Source organism: Rana temporaria, chromosome 4, assembly GCF_905171775.1.
Source record: "Rana temporaria chromosome 4, aRanTem1.1, whole genome shotgun sequence".
Taxonomy (NCBI): Eukaryota; Metazoa; Chordata; class Amphibia; order Anura; family Ranidae; genus Rana; species Rana temporaria.
Genome location: NC_053492.1, coordinates 402,914,804 through 402,934,267, shown reverse-complemented (window position 1 = coordinate 402,934,267; position 19,464 = coordinate 402,914,804). Strand labels below are relative to the sequence as shown.

Genomic DNA, 19,464 nt, shown 5'->3' with positions numbered 1-19,464 from the left:
TTTTTTCATAGAACATTATGAAAGACTTACCTTGAAACAAAGCCCTCCAGCAGCGCGCTGTCACTGCTGCAAAGGCTTCCATTTTCACCCGATTTTCCTGCCGGGTTGCAGGCTGGCTGAGCTGAGATTGCATCTCTCCTGCACATGTGAATGGGAGTCATGCCCATGACACAAAGCTCTAAGGGAGCTGCATGGGTATGCATGCGGCGGTGACGTCACCTGCTGCCAACCAAGTGAATATCTCACTTTATATTAAGCTCACCTGTAGGTAAAAATCAGGAGTTTACTACGGCTTTAAAGCCGACATATAAATTAAGTTATTTGTTAATCTTTTCTTATTTAATTTTTTTTATAGATTTCATATATTGACATACCAGGACCGAAGGTTCGTCACCTAAGCCGTCATCTTGCACTCAACTGTGTACAGGATCTAGCAATTTGCTGGTGGACAGTACCAGAGGATAATATTTGGCCCTGGAGTCCGATTTCCAGTGAGAAAGACAGAGCCAACATGGTACTTTTAGGATGTGCCAATAATCGACTAGAGGTGAGATAAAGATGTAGTGACATCCAGAGAGCAGCCAACTTTTTTTTGTAATGACAGAGTAAATTGTTAGAATGTGTCCTTTTTGAGTCATGTTTCTGATGCCGATGCATTGTTGGTTGTTCCTTTTGTGAATGTGGGCCCTAGAGATTTACCTCATTAATGTATAGTTATATCTCATCCCATAACTAATATAAAAGTAATTATGGCACAGCTGGTCTTGTGACTCTTGGCCAACCTATAGCAGCCAAAAGCCACAAGTGTTCGAGAAAAGACGTGCTTTAGAAATGTTGGTATGGCAATGGTGGCAGAAAGTTTTTCAACAATGCATACAGTGAGGATCGAAAGTTTGGGCACCCCAGGTAAAAATTTGTATTAATGTGCATAACGAAGCCAAGGAAAGATGGAAAAATCTCCAAAAGGCATCAATTTACAGATTAGACATTCTTATAATATGTCAAAAAAAGTTAGATTTAATTTCCATCATTTACACTTTCAAAATTACAGAAAACAAAAAAATGGCATCTGCAAAAGTTTGGAAACCCTGCAGAATTTATAGCATACACTGCCCCCTTTGCAAAGCTGAAACCTGCAAGTGTCATGGCTTGTTCTCAATCATCGTCTGGGAAGACCAGGTGATGTCAATCTCAAAGGTTTTAAATGCCCAGACTCATCTGACCTTGCCCCAACAATCAGCACCATGGGTTCTTCTAAGCAGTTGTCTAGAAAACTGAAACTGAAAATAGTTGACGCTCACTAAGCTGGAGAAGGTAGCAAAGTGTTTTCAGATGTCAATATCCTCTGTTTGGAATGTAATTAAGAAATGGCAGTCATCAGGAACAGTGGAAGTTAAAGCAAGATCTGGAAGACCAAGAAAAATATCAGACAGAACAGCTCGCAGGATTGTGATAAAAGCAATTCAAAACCCACGTTTGACTGCACGATCCCTCCAGAAAGATCTGGCAGACACTGGAGTTGTGGTACACTATTCCACTATAAAGAGATACTTGTACAAATATGGTCTTCATGGAAGAGTCATCAGAAGAAAACCTCTTCTACGTCCTCACCACAAAAATCAGCGTTTGAATTTTGTAAATGAACATATAGACAAGCCTGATGCATTTTGGAAACAAGTTCTGTGGACCGATGAGGTTAAAATAGATCTTTTTGGCCGGAATGAGCAAAGGTACGTTTGGAGAAGAAAGGGCACAGAATTTAATGAAAAGAACCTCTGTCTAACTGTTAAGCATGGGGGTGGATCAATCATGCTCTGGGGTTGTATTGCAGCCAGTGGCACAGGGAACATTTCACGAGTAGAAGGAAAAATGGATTCAATAAAATTTCAGCAAATTTTGGATGGTAACTTGATGCCATCTGTGAAAATGCTGAAGTTAAAGAGAGGAAGGCTTCTACAAATTGATAATGATCCTAAACACACCTCAAAATCCACGGGGGATTACATCAAGAGGTGTAAACTGAAGGTTTTGCCCTGGCCTTCACAATCTCCTGACCTCAACATAATTGAAAATCTATGGATAGACCTTAAAAGAGCAGTGCGCAACAGACAGCCCAGAAATCTCAAAGAACTGGAAGACTTTTGTAAGGAAGAATGGGCAAAGATACCTCAAACAAGAATTGAAAGACTCTTGGCTGGCTACAAAAAGCGTTTACAAGCTGTGATACTTGCCAAAGGGGGCAGTACAAGATATTAACTCTGCAGGGTGCCCAAACTTTTGTAGACGCCATTTTTTGTTTTCTGTAATTTTGAAAGTGTAAATGATGGAAATAAAATCTAACTTTTTTTGACATATTATAAGAATGTCTAATCTGTAATTTGATGCCTTTTGGAGATTTTCCCATCTTTCCTTGGCTTTGTTATGCACATTAATACAAATTTTTACCTGGGGTGCCCAAACTTTCGATCCCCACTGTATCCACAGGAAGTGTGCAATGTAGGGATCTGCCTGACACATTCTTTATAGGGATCAATTATCATGGTTGCGGTGGATTATTCTCCCACAAAAGACTGCTGCTACCACACATGCTTAGTAGGTGCTTCTAGTATGGTCTTCTGGTTATATACATGCACAGTAGGTGCTTTAGACTGGCCTCTCACAAACTGGTGCCGATATCGCACAATCTTGGTAGGCACTTCTAGCCTGTTTTATAAAAAACTGTGCCTAATGCACATTAGCAAGCACAAATGGCTGATCCCATTAGCAAATCTGGAAGTGCTATATACAGGCAATCAGTTGGGCAGCAATAACTGTCTGTTTGTCATGCTGATCCACTAGATTCAATTTCTGAGGCACTGACCATGAAAAAGCATGGAAATCAGGAGTATAGTTACATAGTTCGTCAGGTTGAAAAAAGTCCATCAAGTTCAATCATAAGACAGTACTGACTTTGTTGACTTACATGCTTGTTCTAGCTCGGTGACACAGAAAGTATAGAAGCTAGAGACAGCCAAGCAACTTGCATTCTTGAAAGAAAATTTGTAATGACAGATCCCTATATTTATCTTAGTGCAGGTTTTCTTTGGTTGCCCATACACTTTTCTGTGTGTTAACAGCACAGAAGCATTTGTTTTTACTGAGTATGTGCATCGGTGTGCCATTAAAAATCGGTGGCCATGCACCCCATCATACTGTGGATATAAAAAGTCTACACACCCCTGTTAACCACTTGAGGACTGCCCCACGTAGATATACGTCTGTAGAATGGCACGGCTGGGCACAAGGGCGTACATGTACGTCCCCTTTAAGAACCCAGCCGTGGGTCGCGCAGTGCGCCGCCAGAGGCGCGCCTGCGATCTGGTCTTCTTTTCCGTGACCATCCCCGCGGGAACAGCGGACCCGATCGCCGCTGATGTCCCACGATACCAAGCGCCCAGAGGCGATTCAGTTTGCATGTGTTGCGCTATATAAGTTTCTCACTCACTCACTCACCCCCAGTTAAAAGGGGGTGTGTACATATATGTAACCACATTCTTTTATTTTTTTTATTTTTACTCCCCCCCCCCTCAAAGATTTGAGTTTGTTTTTCAATTGAGTTGTACAGTTTATAGGTCACATTAAAGGTGGAACGAGTTCTAAAATGATTTATCTTTGTCTCATTTTTTTACATTTCATAATTTTACACAGAAACCTGACATTTTAACAGGGGTGTGTAGACTTTTTATATCCTCTGTACATATACAGCATGTTCCCCTGTGTGATATCGATTAGGTGCAGTAATAAACACTAGGTGACAAGTTGTTAGTCAATCCAAAAGCAAAGCAGTGTTATGTATATTATTTATTTTTTGGTGATTTTGTAGTTTACACAGGCCAAAGTTATTGTATTATTTTTATCCTTCCCCACTCTGGCAGCATAACTGTTCATGAACCATATTACTGTGTATTCGATCTTTTAGCTCCTAAAGCTAAAAAAAAAAAAGCAATAGAGTTGTCTTGCATGATAATTAAAATACAAGCGTTCTATCTGGAATTGTATTTTGGATACTCAAGTTGCTTACCTTTTTTCCTTAAATACATTAAATATTTTATTAGGTTATTCAATATATTTCCAGAATTAATATTAGGGTTTTTCCTTAGATTAGTAACCTCTTGCAGTATGCTGAAAGGTGCAATTAAGTCTATGAGAAACTTATGATTTAGGATGTGCTGGGGTTTACTGAACATTGGCTTGCAGCTATTAAATTTGCAGATCTCAAAGCTTTTTATATGATTTATCTATCTCTTTACAACTTGTGCTGTTACAGTACTGCTCAATGTCTTAATTTATCAAAAGTGACTAAAATACATCGTACTATTGTATACGGTAGTTAGATTGCACAGTATACAGAAGCTGTTTGGAATCTGAGCTTTATGCTGTGCCAGACTCTCAATAAGGTAGTCATTAAAATAAAATGGAAACATTTTATTTCCTGACACTGAATTGTTTGTGATTAACACTGTTGCAGAGTTTTTCTCTCTCTTTTTTATATTTGTTTATTAATAACTGCATTTTAAATAAATGTTTCCCTTATGTGAAGGAAAATAGTAAATCTTTAGAGATGTTATAAAATATATGCTAAGCCTGCATTCAGGTGAAACCAAAAAACAGCTGCTGGCACCAAAATTGTGATACTCAATTTTGTGAAAATATATAAACAACAAAGTGCTGCTCTAAAAATATTAATATTAATAAGCCCAAACAAAATAATAAAAGTGCAATTAAACCATACACAAAGTTATAATACAAATAAATAATATCAATGTATATGCAAATGATGTTGAACCACATAAATAAGTAAATAGAATCCACCACATGCACAATATGATAAGTCCTTAGACGTTGGAAAGAAATCAATTTAATCTTCTGGGATGACAAGCCACACTGCTTACCTGAAATAAATAGCACTCTATTAATGAGTGGTCAAAAAGAGCATACTCACAGTAGGCTGGTCTGCTTGAACATCCATAAAAAGGTTACACTATATATCAGCAGTAATTCTTGTGGTAGAAGGATAGTGCAAACAAAAAAGAATAATACACATAGGGGATGATTTATTATTTATTTAAAGTGGAGCACTCAGAATCTGTGAAGCTGTGTAAGCTAGCCAATCAACTTCTAACTTCAATTAAAGCTTTGACAATAAAACCTGGAAGCTATGAAACACAAACAGTTGTGCTGAAAGTCCCTAAATAACCTAAAGGTCCAAACTGTACTGAAATAGTCCAAGTGACAAAAATAAAAAGAGGAAAGCGATGTGAAGTTGTAAATCAAGTGCTTGTATGTGAACAATCCAAACAATTCCTCCACCATGTGACGTCACCAACACTGAAGTTGGGATGTGCCCTTACCACAAAAGGTGGGCCCTCTACTATGGAAGGTCAAAAAAGCAATGGGATGTATCCTGCACTCAGTAAAAGTCATCCGGGCACCCAGCCATACCCAAAAATAAACAGATACATCCCATACAAATACATCCCATTGCATTTTTGACCTTCCATAATAGAGGGCCCACCTGTTGCGGTAAGGGCACATCCTAACTTCAGTGTTGGTGTTGGATTAATTTGGATTGTTCACATACAAGCACTTGATTTACAACTTCACATCGCTTTGCTCTTTATATTTTTATTTTTATCACTTGGACTGCTTCAGTACAGTTTGGAGTTTTATGTTATTTAGGGACTTTCAGCGCAATTTTTTTTTTCTATTGTGGTATATCTCACATTTTATTGTTGCTATTTTTGCTAGTTTATTCACACAAGCGCTGTATTGTTTTGCTGGTTTTCCAAAACCTGGAAGCTGATTGGTTTCTGTGCAGAACTGCAGCACATTTTACATGCTCCAGTTTTGTTGACCCCCCCCAATACTGTTCTACATATTAAACATCATTTGATAAAATAATAATATAATAATAATGTGAAGTGAACCAAATATATGTTCACTGCAAAATTGCCACACATGACATCACATGTCATCACATGTCATCACATGATGTTATGCTCCACCTCCAGGTTAGGAAGAGGATTCACTCAAGAAAGCTGGGAATTAATTTTGGACTTGGCCTTGAACATTAAGGGGAAGATCTTGGCCTAGGCTGTTCTCTTTCAAAGACCTATTGCTTTTGTTCAGGCAGTGCTTCCTATCCCTCTTCTGTTAGCTCTGTGGGACCATAACCTGGTATTGGCAGCAGGGCCGTCTTTAATATGGTTTGGGCCCCCCTCCAGCTTATTTTGGGCCTGACTGGTTCACATGTATGTTTTGGCGGCCCTCATTTGTGCAGGCACAGCAGCCCATTGATTTGAATGGGCTGCCATGCCTTTGTTTCCTGCAGAAAAAAGGTGCATTCAGCATTTTAAAAATACAGTTGCCTTGAAATCCATTCTGCTTTTGCACCATGCTACTTACCTGCAGTTCTTGCACACACAAACGCACTGTGTTTTTAAAAGCGTGACCTAAACATCTAAAAATGCAGCAAGTTTGACAGTGCGGGAACTGCAGATAAGTCACAGCAGACAGCAGAATGGACAGACAGTGCTGTATTTCAGTGCTTGATGGGCATAGGCGTGCCGTGTGCGCAGCCTATTACATGAGGCATGCGCTTTTCTTTGCAGGAAACGCAGGCATGGCGGCCCATTCAAATGAATGGGCTGCTGTGCCTGCGCAAATGTGGGCCGCCAAAACACAAACATGTGAACCAGCCAGGCCCAAAATAAGCCCATCAAGCAGTTAAATACAGACAGTAATGCCATGTGCTCTGAGGCTTTACTCAGCCTGGACTGCAGGTCTGGTCTGTGATTTAAAGAGTTCCTCTATTTTACACATGGCATGGCATGGGGTCCCATGGTGCTAAAGCAGAATGGACAGACGGTGCTGTGACCCCCATGCCATGCCATGTGTAAAATAGAGGAACTTTTTAAAACACTGACGAGACCTGCAGTGAATCATCAAATATTATAAAGACTTTGGGCACACTCTACAGAAAACTTTTATTTACAATATAGATTAGCAAATAGTGACATACCTTGAGGAGCAGGACATGAAGAAGTCAGCCTCGGGAAGAGCAAACTGGGGATGTTATAAAATCACATTCTAATTCACTTTTATATACAAGCAGCACCCAGTGGCAGGAAGGGAGAAGTGCACGTCTAAAGGGAAGCCAGGGGTGCTGTACATTTTAAAACACTGGGAAGGGAAGCAGTACTGTCACTGGCTGCGTGCGGCTGATGATTTTCAGCCTGATTTGTGGGCAGCACAGGGGCTTAACGGGAGGCAGAGCCGCCATCAGGAATTATGGGGCCACTTACACAGCTTCAGGCATGGGCCCCCTGGAGCAGAGAACCGGGATGGGGGGTGCTGCCGCCTGAAATTGAGAAGCAGGGGGGGCTGCTGCGAATTTAGAAGCGGGGGGGCCCTTTACAAAAAAAGAAAGAAATAAAGAAAAATATATATAAAAAAAGGGGTGTAGCCGACCTCTGGGCCCTTTAATAAAAAAAAAAAAGAAATAAAAAATATATATAAAAAATATATATTTTAAAAAGGGGGTTAACACGTTATAGCAGATGGTAGGATCAAGCCCTTTCAAGACCTGAGACGACAGTATTCCCTCCCTAAATCCCTCGAGTTTAAATACTTTCAGCTGAGACATGCGATGAGGGCCCAATTCCCGGACGCACTGACCCTGGAACCTGACTCAATTGAGCGACTGTTGACGTCGAGCGCAATGGGGAAGCCCCTTTCCACTCTGTACATGTACCTGACGGTGGGCCACGATGTTAAACTCACCCGGGTAATGGATAAATGGAGGGGGGACATTCCAGCTTTGGGAGAGGAGGAGTGGGAAGAGTGTGTCTCCACATACATCCCATCCATGATAGCAGCTAAGGACAGGTTCCTCCAGCTCAAGTTCCTACATAGGGCCTACTTCACCCCTCATAGAATGGCCAACATATACCCGCATCTTGACCCAAACTGTCCCAGGTGTGGGGTCGAGGTGGGGACCTTCTGGCACATGGTGTGGGACTGCCCGAAGCTTCGGCCGTATTGGGCGGGAGTAGCAGAGAGGCTTAGCGACATAGGAGGGACCAGAGTGCCGTTGGATCCCTTGGTGCTCCTTCTGAGTCATTTGGGTGAGGTTGAGGGAGATAGGTACACTAAGCTATGTATTACGTTCTCATTGTTTTATGCTAGGAGGGAGATACTGCTACGGTGGAAGTTGGTGGGGCCTCCCACCCTTGGATCCTGGAGGAAGGCGGTGGACTCGGCTTTGCCCCTTTATAAACTAACGTACGAGAGTAGGCAGTGCCCTGCTAAGTACGATAAGGTCTGGTCGGCCTGGGTGGACGCACCGGGATGGGGGGCCGGGGGGGTGGGGGACTGAGATGGACTCCCCCCCCGCCCGGCATGGGGGCCGTTGCCCCCCCCCTCTCTCGGGGCGCTGCCCACTTCGATCGGCTGCTGGGGTCCTTACACGTCTTGGCTGGTTATCTAGAGACTTGGCGCAGGGGCGACGGTCTTTTTGCCCGCGTGTACTCTGAGGAGCACTCCGGTTGGGTTTGCGCCTGGTGGCTTACGGTTGGGGTGGACTGGGGAGGGAGGGCTAGGGACTAGCACCTCGTTGCTTATTTTACGTGTATTATTTTCCCTTTTCCTTTCTTGATTTTCCTTTGTTTTATGATCTGCAAATGCTGAAATCACTTGTATCTGACTGACATCATTGCTATGCAAATCTGATTGTCGAATAATGCATATCTTGTAATGCTGTTTTGTTAATAAAAACCTCTTTCTGTTAAAAAAAAAGGGGGTTGCCATCTGGGGCCCTGGGGGCCTCTGGGCCCTTTAATATATATTTTTTTAATAAAAATGAATTACAAAAAAAGGGGGTTGCCATCCGGGACCTCTGGGCCCTTTAATAAAAAATAAAAAAATATATATAAAAAAGAAACATTTATAAAAAAAATGTGGGGGTTGCCATCCAGGGCCCTGGGTACCTCTGGGCCCTTTAATAAAAAAAATATATATAAACAAAAATAAACATTTATAAAAAAAATAAAGGGTGTTTGCCACATGGGGCCCTGGGGACCTCTGAGCCCTTTAATAAATATATATATATATATATATATATATATATATATATATATATATATATATATATATATATAAAAAAAAGAAATAAAAAGAAAAAAAAGAAATAAAATAATATATAAAAAAAATGTTTTTTATAAAAAAAAGGGGGGTTGCCATCCGGGGCCCTGGGGACCTTTGGGTCCTTTCATAATAATAATAATAATAATAATAATAATAACATTTATATTATATAATATATATATATATATATATATATATATATATATAATATATATATATATATAAAGAAATATATAAAAAAATATTTTTTTTATAAAAAAAGGGGGGTTGTCATCCGGGGCCCTGGGGAACTACGGGCCCCTGTGGACCCCCAGACCGCTAAAAAAAAAATTGGCCCTTTAATAAAAAATAAAATATATTAAAAAATGTATTTTTTTTAAAAAATAAATAAAAAAAGGGGGTTGCCATCTGGGGCCCTGTGGGCCTCGGGGCCCCTGAGGACCCCTAAAAAAAATTGCCCCTCCGGACCCCTGCGGTAAAGACGGCCCTGATTGGCAGTTCTTCAGAAACCAGGGAGAGGATATCCCTCTCCCTGTAATTGTAAGGTTGCCATTGTCATAGTCATTACCTTGGATTAGGGGGTTTCCAATGTTGGTAACCTTATCTTGCACGGAGGCTTTCTTGTGCTTTACAAGGATACATTTGTATTGATTCCTTGGGCTTCCTTTTCGCCCATGGTGGTTTTACCATCCTTCTGTCCTACTCCTGAGCATCCTAAGGAGCTTACCCTCCAGTGTTTAGATGTGGCTCTAGTTACCTCTTGGCCACGATCTTCATTTGGCAGTCTAATGCCCTGTACACACAATCGTTTTTTCCGTCGGAATAAACTCAGACAGGTTTTTCCAACGGAATTCCGCTCAAGCTGTCTTGTATACACACGGTCACAAAGATGCTGTCTGCTGTAAGTAAGTCTGCTGTAAGTTTATGTATTATACATGGGTTTTTTATGGGTTTTTGGTAGCCATTGCATATGTTTATACATATTATTTAAAATGTATTATTTACTGTCTGTTTCTTCATTAGGTCTTAAGCTACATCCGTACTGAGGGAGATATTTTTGATGCTGGCTTCAGTATGACTCAACCTTACCAGGTGTATACAGTGGAACAGTCCACAAACCCAGAGAGTGAACCAATGGCTGATAGCTGCATTTATGAATGTTCCAGGAACAGACTCCAGTGTGTTTCTGTCACTAAAATTCCTCTCAGTTCTCGGGTAATTAGTTGTGGCAGAAATCTGTCTGAAGACAAGCTTGTTCTTGGGTGTGAAGATTCCTCTGTTATTCTGTATGAAGCACATCGAAGAGTGACCCTTCTAGCCCAGGCTGAACTCCTTCCTGTTCAAATAAGATGGCATCCTATTGGATGTATATTTGTAGTGAGCAACAATCAAGGTGAACTTCAAATTTTTGACATGGCATTGTCACCAGTTAAGGTTCAGCTTGTTGCTGAAGATTTTGCCCCAAGAGCTACTTTACAATGCAGTAAACATTTTGAAGTGTCAAGCAGCCTGGTAGACATGAAGTGGGCAGTCCCTGATAACATGAGTGATAGTACATACATCCATAACCTTTTGTTCCTGAGATTTCACGGTGGACCATTAGGAGTGCTTCAGTTTAAGCTTGGTAAGTAATCGTAAACATTTATTTTAGATGATCTTCATATAAGTTATTTTTTTAAATGTGTTAGTACTATACTCTACAGTAGCTCACAAAAGTGAGTACACCTCTCACAGTTTTGTAAATATTGTATTATATCTTTTCATGTGACAACACTGAAGAAATGACACTTTCCTACAATGTAAAGTAGTGAGTGTACAGCTTGTATAACAGTGTAAATTTGATGTCCCCTCAAAATATCTCAACACACAGCCGTTAATATCTAAACCGCTAGCAAAAAAAAAGTACACCCCTAAGTAAAAATGTCCAAATTGGTCCCAATGAGACATTTTCCCTCCCCGGTGTCATGTGATTTGTTAGATTTGTTAGTGTGTGTTTAAGGTGTGAATCGGTAGCAGGTGTGTTAAATTTGGTGTTATCGTTCTCACTCTCATACTGGTCACTGGAAGTTTAACATGGCACCTCATGGCAAAGAACTCTCTGAGGATCTGAAAAAAGAATTGTTTCTCTACATACAGATGGCCTAGGCTATAAGAAGATTGCCAAGAGCCTGAAACTGACATGCAGCTTGGTGGCCAAGACCATACAGTGGTTTAACAGGACAGGTTCCACTCAGAACAGGCCTCACTATGGTCAACCAAAGAAGTTGAGTGCACATGCTCAGCATCATAGCCAGAGGTTGTCTTTGGGAAATGGACGTATGAGTGCTGCCAGCATTGCTGCAGAGGTTGAAGGGGGGGGTCAGCCTGTCAGTGCTCAGACCATACGCTGCACACTGCATCAAATTGGTCTGCATGGCTGTCCCAGAAGAAAGCTTTTTCTAAAGATGATGTACAAGAAAGCCTGCAAACAGTTTGATGAAGGCAAGCAGACTAAAGACAAAGATTACTGGAACGTGTCCGTGGTCTGATGAGACCAAGATGAACTTATTTGGTTTAGATGGTGTCAAGCATGTGTGGCTGCAACTAGGTGAGAAGTACAAAGACAAGTGTGTCTTGCCTACAGTCAAGCATGGTGGTGAGAGTGCCATGGTCTGGTGCTGCATGAGTGCTGCCAGCACTGGGGAGCTACAGTTCATTGGGGGAACCATAAATGCCAACATGTACTGTGACATACTGAAGCAGAGCACTATCCCCTACCATTGGAGACTGGGCCGCAGGGCAGTATTCCAACATGATAATGACCTCAAACACCTCCCAGATGACCACTGCCTTGCTAAAGAAGCTGAGGGTAAAGGTGATGGACTTGCCAAGCATGACTCCAGACCTAAACCCTATTAAGCATCTGTGGGGCATCCTCAAATGAAAGGTGGAGGAGCGCAAGGTCTCTAACATCCAGCAGCTCCGTGATGTTGTCACGGAGGAGTGGAAGAGGACTCCAGTGGCAACCTGCGAAGCTCTGGTGAACTACATGCCCATGAGGGTTAAGGCAGTGCTGGAAAATAATGGTGGCAAAACAAAATATTAACTGTATTAAAGTGATCTAGCACTAAAGAAAATACAAAAACGTGAAAACTGTAAAAAAGTAACAAAGTGCTGTGCATTAATTATCAATGGAGTCATAAATTGTGCAAAAGTGCAAACACTTGATAATCCAAAAATAAATACAGCATCAATATGTGATAAATAGTACCAATGTGCAAAATCGCAAAAAGTGCAAAGTGACAAGACGTGCAAAAATGCACTAGAATGATGGTTCAATATAACAATAAATAAATGGGAAAAAAGATCATCCCATATAGTGAGTGATGGGAGCAAACAGGATCAGTCTTTCAATATATCAACAATCTTGATGAGGATGTTTCCTTAATTGCAGTATTAAACCATAGTGTGTGTCCTCCACCAGTCTCCCAGAACTCTCACCTCACTACCATATGCTAACAGGCACATCAACTTCTCATCAGTCTTCTCTACTATCCAATGTTGAGATTACTGTGACATTGACATTATTTTTCTCCCTTATGTCTCCCTTTTCTCCCTTATATTTTTATCCCTTATGATGGCACTATCCTAAAAGGAACAGCAGGGGGAGGGGGAAGAGCCCATGCCCGGCAGTAAGCAAGGAGGAGAGGAAGCTCCAATGGTGTAGTATTTCCAATACATCTTTAATGTTGCACACATAAAATTGGACTCTTACAATGTAAATAATGAGATAATCTTGTATGGGTTAAATGCAGCAGGGTGCGCTGTCTTACGATTCCCTTTGCTCCTTCCGATCTCCGGTAGCCTCTATTTTCCTTTTTTACGACGTTACGTCACGTACATTGTGACTTCCTCAGGGGAACCTGATTGGGAGAATAGAGGCTCCCGCAGATCGGAAGGAGCGAAGGGAACCGTAAGACAGCGCACCCTGCTGCATTTAACCCTTACAAGCTTATCTCTTCTGAGGATCAGTCAATGACAGGTGCGGGCAAATGAAGATGCGTCGTTATTAAGAACAACTCCAGACAGCAAGCGAAGTCAATCAGAAGTCCCATCCAAGTGTAAGAACGCCAGATGAATATGGAATGTGTTTATACTGTAGTTCGAGACAACAGATACCAGTTCACATACCCCACAGAGGGTCCGGAGGGAGACCTAAAATCCCCAGGCTTGTTGAGATCACTGTAATGGTGGTCACCTTGACAGGCTAAGGAGACTGCAATACCACGTTTTGGGTGTCTTCCTGGTGGATGAAGTTCTCTCTGTTCTGCAATCTCTTTCTTCGGGTGTCTATTTGGATTTAACCCCCTAAGGACTGATTCATTCTGCAAAGATTTACTTTTTTCATGTCCCTTTTATTTTTTGGGACTTTTTTTCTTTATTCACATATGTTTTCTTGTGTTATTTTCACTGGTTTCTTCACATGAATTACCCTTATGAAATGCCACTGTGAGATGTTTTTTCCTCTTTATCATTGTCATATATAGGATCAATCTTATAGGATATACTTATTTCACTTAATATTTTGATCGCTGTACTGTATTTTTCACATGTTTTAGGAATTTTTGTATCACAAATTTGTTGGTACGGGCAGCTAGTTAATATTCATTTATCACTTATTATTTGTATATTATATTCATAATTCATTTAGCGCAGTGTTTTCCTTTGGGAATTTTTTTGGTATTTATTTGTGGATTATCAAGTGTTTGCACTTTTGCCCGATTTATGACTCCATTGATATTTAATGCACAGCACATTATATATATGGTATTATGCGCTGAATATTAACTAAGATAATGTGAAAACCATAATACAAATGATTCAAAATCCAAAGTGTATGTATACAGATCCAAAAAACAATTAGTCCAATTGCATGGATTACACCAGTGCTTCTCCTGTGAACAACACCCAGATCAGTGTAATGATTGAAAGATGTGGAATGTAATCACACTCTGTAGACTTCTGTTTCATGTATGTGCAGCGCCTCCTCCACACTGATACAGCTCATAGAAATCAAACATAAGAAAGAAATCTCATAGCGCAAATAGCATGAACAAAAACGAATGGTATAAATGATTTCTGACAAGGTCACACTCACGAATCCACCGAGTTAAGACAGCATTAAACAACAAAGCACCAATCCTCCGATTAAGCCGCTCAGCATGTCTGATGCACTCTCCTCATTCGGATCAGCGATCCGTCCCGCTCGTAACTCCTCCCCCACGCGTTACGTCACTAGACACGTGACCCATGACTAAGTCACGTTGTCACGTTAAACAACAAAGTCACGTTGTTGTGCTTTGTTGTTTAATGCTGTCTTAACTCGGTGGATTCGTGAGTGTGACCTTGTCAGAAATCATTTATCCCATTCGTTTTTGTTCATGCTATTTGCGCTATGAGATTTCTTTCTTATGTTTGATTTCTATGAGCTGTATCAGTGTGGAGGAGGCGCTGCACATACATGAAACAGAAGTCTACAGAGTGTGATTACATTCCACATCTTTCAATCATTACACTGATCTGGGTGTTGTTCACAGGAGAAGCACTGGTGTAATCCATGCAATTGGACTAATTGTTTTTTGGATCTGTATACATACACTTTGGATTTTGAATCATTTGTATTATGGTTTTCACATTATCTTAGTTAATATTCAGCGCATAATACCATATATATATTTTTTGCACTATTTGTTTGACATACATCACTTATTGCTGCGTTTATTATTTGGTAATTTTTTTAATGTCATCATTTTAAATATTTAATTAGCGCTGTAGTATTATCTTTTTATTAATGCACAGCACATTGTTACTTTTTTAAAGTTTGCACATTTTTGTATTTTCTTTAGCGCGAGATCACTTTTATACAGTTATCCATTTTTTGGCCCCAATATGGACATTTTTACTTTTGGGGTGTACTCACTTTTGTTACCAGTGGTTTAGACATTAATGACTGCGTGTTGAGTTATTTTGAGAGGACAGCAAATTTACACTGTTATACAATCTGTACTATGTTGCTATGTTGTAGCAAAGTGTAATTTATTCAGTGTTGTCACATAAAAAAATATAATAAAATATTTACAAAATTACTCACTTTTGTGAGATACTGTATATACATATACACTATCACTTGTAAAACACAGAAGTCCAGCATCTGTGTTTACAAGTGACAGCTTGTCTCCCAATGGCTCCCACTGAGTGCAGGATGGGGACAAGGGAGATGCAGGTGCCCAGGGTGCAGTGCAGATCCTGATGCCCCCACTGGATGATCTCTCTGCAAGTGATAGAGGCAGATCCACCTGCAGTGTGTGGGGAGGTACTAGAGCCAGCTGGGTGCTTACAACAGCAACACAAGCAAGACACGTGGAAGATGGTGGAGCTTTTAAGGAGGTAGGGAGAAGATGAGGGCATTGGAAGGGTGGTTGCATTCAGAGGTCAGAGCTGAAGAGGGGTGAATGTGAGATGTGGATAGGGAATGCAGAGGTAAGCAGCTGTGAAAAGAATGGCTGAACTTTGCACTCTGTGTGTAGTAAGCCCTGGACCATTTGGCTGGCCAAAGACCAGAGCACTTTTTGCGATTCGGCACTGCGTCACTTTAACTGACAATTGCGCGGTTGTGCGACGTCCTTTTTTTCCCACACATAAAGCTTTCTCTTGGTGGTATTTGATCACCTCTGCGATTTTTTTATTTTTTGCACTATAAACAAAAATAGAGCGACAATTTTGAAAAAAAGCTATATTTTTTACTTTTTGCTAAAATAAATATCCCCAAAAAACATCTAAAAAAAATGTTTTCCTCAGTTTAGGCCGATACGTATTCTTCTATATATTTTTGGTAAATAAGCGTTAATTGATTGGTATGCGCAAAAGTTATAGCGTCTACCAAATAGGGGATGGTTTTATGGCATTTTTATTAATATTTTTTTTTTTTTACTAGTAATGGCGGCGATCAGTGATTTTTATTGTGACTGCGACATTATGGCGGACACATCATACACTTTTGACGCCTTTTTGGGACCATTGTCATTGATACAGCGATCAGTGCTATAAAAATGCACTGATTACTGTAAAAATGACATTGGCAGTGAAGGGGTTAACCTGTAGGGGGCGCTGAAGGGGTTAAGTGTATCCTAGGGATGTGTTCTAACTGTGGGGTGACACGACACTAATCACCGCTACTGATCACAGATCGCTGTGATCAGTGTCCTGTCACTAGGAAGAAAGGGGAAATGCTTGTTTACATCAGCATTTCCACGTTCTTCTTCTCCGTGAGACGATCGCGGGTTTCCCCCGTGGACATCGAGTCTGCGGGACCTGCGGTCGGACTCATGGAGCGCGCGCCCACAATGCCGCATCTTAAATGGGATGTACAGGTACGTCTAGCTGCCCAGCCATGCCATTCTGCCGAAGTATATCGTCATGCGCTGGTCCTTATGCGGTTAAAACTTATTTTGTAGACAGTTATTTGGATTACATGATAAAAGTGTGTCATTTATTTATAGTTATATTTTTACCTCAGAAACTAAAAAAATATGTATTTATTGTGGCAACATTGACATTTATTATATAATGAGTAACTCCTGAAAATGCTGCGGCATTGTGAAATTGCAGTGTGTTTCTTACGCAGGTTGTCAGTGTTGTTTTATTTCACAAGTGCTTAAGTCAACAGGGAATTTGACATCTAAACAAGGCCAAATGTACTATTAATTGGCAATGAAAATGACCAGTGTCAAACAGCCAAACTCTGAGGCACAACCGTCTCTTTATTGTAGAACAAAAGGAAATGTCATTCACTGTGTAATTCCCAGAACACTCGTACGCTCTCTCTCACACTTTGCTCGCTGCGCTGGCAGTTAAAGAAGCGCTTTCTACTTTTTCTTATTTAAGATGCATTCAATAAGAAAATTGGTTAACAAACACATTTAAAACATAAACATTACTAGCTTAGTCAAAGTACAATTTGTAAAGAAGGTGTTCACAGCTTTGTGCAAAAAAAAAAAGAAGGAAAAATGCTATAGGGAAGCATAAAGGTTAATAGAGTGCATGATTAATCAGGGATACATTAAAGTGGAGTCTTGCTGAACAGGTAGATGCTAAATGAAAGGATCTCCTGTCTTGTTCATTACTAATGCTAGGATACTGCATTTTGTAGTAGTCCATGACTTGAAGGCTGTTGTAGAAGAATTTCCGCTGGGCAGATGAACACACATAACAGAGTGGTGCAATTGGAATTATCATAGTTCAATCATATACTTCTATCATACACCAGGGGCCTGATTCTCAAAAGAGATACGCAGACTTAACTGCTGTTCAGTCTGTGCCTAACTTTGGAAACGATTCTCAAAAGGCTTTTTCCAAAGTTAGGCAGAAAATCTGACATGTGTAAGACACTTACACGGTCAGATCTTAGGATGCAGTACCGCATCCGCCACTGGGGGCATTTCTCATTGAAATGCAGCTTTGCGTATGCAAATGAGGACTTAAGCAGATTTTCAAAGCATTTCATCATTGTGATTTCTGCGTAAGTTCCGAATTTGCCTGCGCAAAACTAGGGCTGGTTTTACAATGTGGAAAGTTAGTCACACCTTGTAAAGGCCCATTCAAGCGACGGCATTTGGTATGCATTCCTGAGGGAGAACTCCACGGCAATTTTTAAATTCAAAACCGGCATGGGTCACCCCCCCAGGAGCATACCAGGCCCTTAGGTCTGGTATGGGTTGTAAGGAGACCCCCCCTACGCCGAAAAATCGACGTAGGGGGTCCCCCTACAATCCATACCAGACCCGTATCCAAAGCACGCTACCCGGCCGGTCAGGAAGGGAGTGGGGACGAGCGAGCGCCCCCCCCCCCCCCTCCTGAGCCGTGCCAGGCCGCATGCCCTCAACATGGGGGGGTTGGGTGCTCTGGGGCAGGGGGGCGCACTGCGGGCCCCCCCACCCCAGAGCACCCTGTCCCCATGTTGATGAGGACAGGACCTCTTCCCGACAACCCTTGCCGTTGGTTGTCGGGGTCTGCGGGCGGGGGCTTATCGGAATCTGGGAGTCCCCTCAAATAAGGGGGCCCCCAGATACCGGCCCCCCACCCTAAGTGAATGGATATGGGGTACATCGTACCCCTACCCATTCACCTGGAGGCAAAAAGTAAGTTAGTAAACACACAACACAAGGCTTTTTAAAATAATTTATTATTCTGCTCCGGATGCCCCCCCTGTCTTCTTTATTAGCTCTATTACCAGGGGGGGCTTCTTCTTCCACTCTCTGGGGGTCTTCTTCCACTCTCCGGGGGGGGTTTCTTCTTCCGCTCTCCGGGGGGGGGGGCTTCTCCGCTCTCCGGGGGTCTTCTTCCATCTTCTCCCCTCTTCCGCTGTTGACTCGGCGAACCCCGGTTCTTCTGCAGCTGTCCGGTGCCTTCTTCTTCAGCGCTGGCTGCCTGCTATCTTTGTGTGTTAGCTCAATTAGTAACAGGCAGCCAGCGCGGTCTTCTGTGACGTCAGGTTCTTCTCTTCCCTTCTTCCGATGTTGCCTCGTCGCCTCTTGTCGCTGTAATGATGGAAGCGCGCCTTGCATCCCATTTATATAGGCATCACCGTCCCATCATGCTCCGGCAGGTACCCACGTGGTGGGTGCCTACCCACGTGCACCCACCACGTGGGTACCTACCGGAGCATGATGGGACGGTGATGCCTATATAAATGGGATGCAAGGCGCGCTTCCATCATTACAGTGACAAGAGGCGACGAGTCAACATCGGAAGAGGGGAGAAGAAGAAGGTGACGTCACAGAAGACCGCGCCGGCTGCCTGTTAGAAATTGAGCTAACACACAAAGATAGCAGGCAGCCAGCGCTGAAGAAGAAGGCACCGGACATCTGCAGAAGAACCGGGGTTCGCCGAGTCAACAGCGGAGAGCGGCGAAGAGAGATGAAGACCCCCGGAGAGCGGAGAAGCCCCCCCCGGAGAGCGGAAGAAGAAGCCCCCCCCGGAGAGCGGAGAAGACCCCCGGAGAGTGGAAGAAGACCCCCGGAGAGTGGAAGAAGCCCCCCTGGTAATAGAGCTAATAAAGAAGACAGGGGGGGGCATCCGGAGCAGAATAATAAATTATTTTAAAAACCATTGTGTTGTGTGTTTACTAACTTTTACTTTTTGCCTCCAGGTGAATGGGTAGGGGTACGATGTACCCCATATCCATTCACTTAGGGTGGGGGGCCGGTATCTGGGGGCCCCCTTATTTGAGGGGACTCCCAGATT

At 42.0% G+C, this 19,464-nt stretch overlaps 1 protein-coding gene across 1 annotated transcript in view; it reads left to right on the top strand.

The window, feature by feature from the left end:
- Nucleotides 1–19,464, top strand: part of LOC120937755 (WD repeat containing planar cell polarity effector) — a 480,161-nt gene that overhangs the window by 192,070 nt on the left and 268,627 nt on the right. Inside the window, exons 9-10 of the mRNA XM_040351220.1 lie at nt 356–547; nt 10,207–10,807. Of these exons, the coding sequence (XP_040207154.1) occupies nt 356–547; nt 10,207–10,807 (793 nt within the window). The remainder of the gene's footprint in view (nt 1–355; nt 548–10,206; nt 10,808–19,464) is intronic.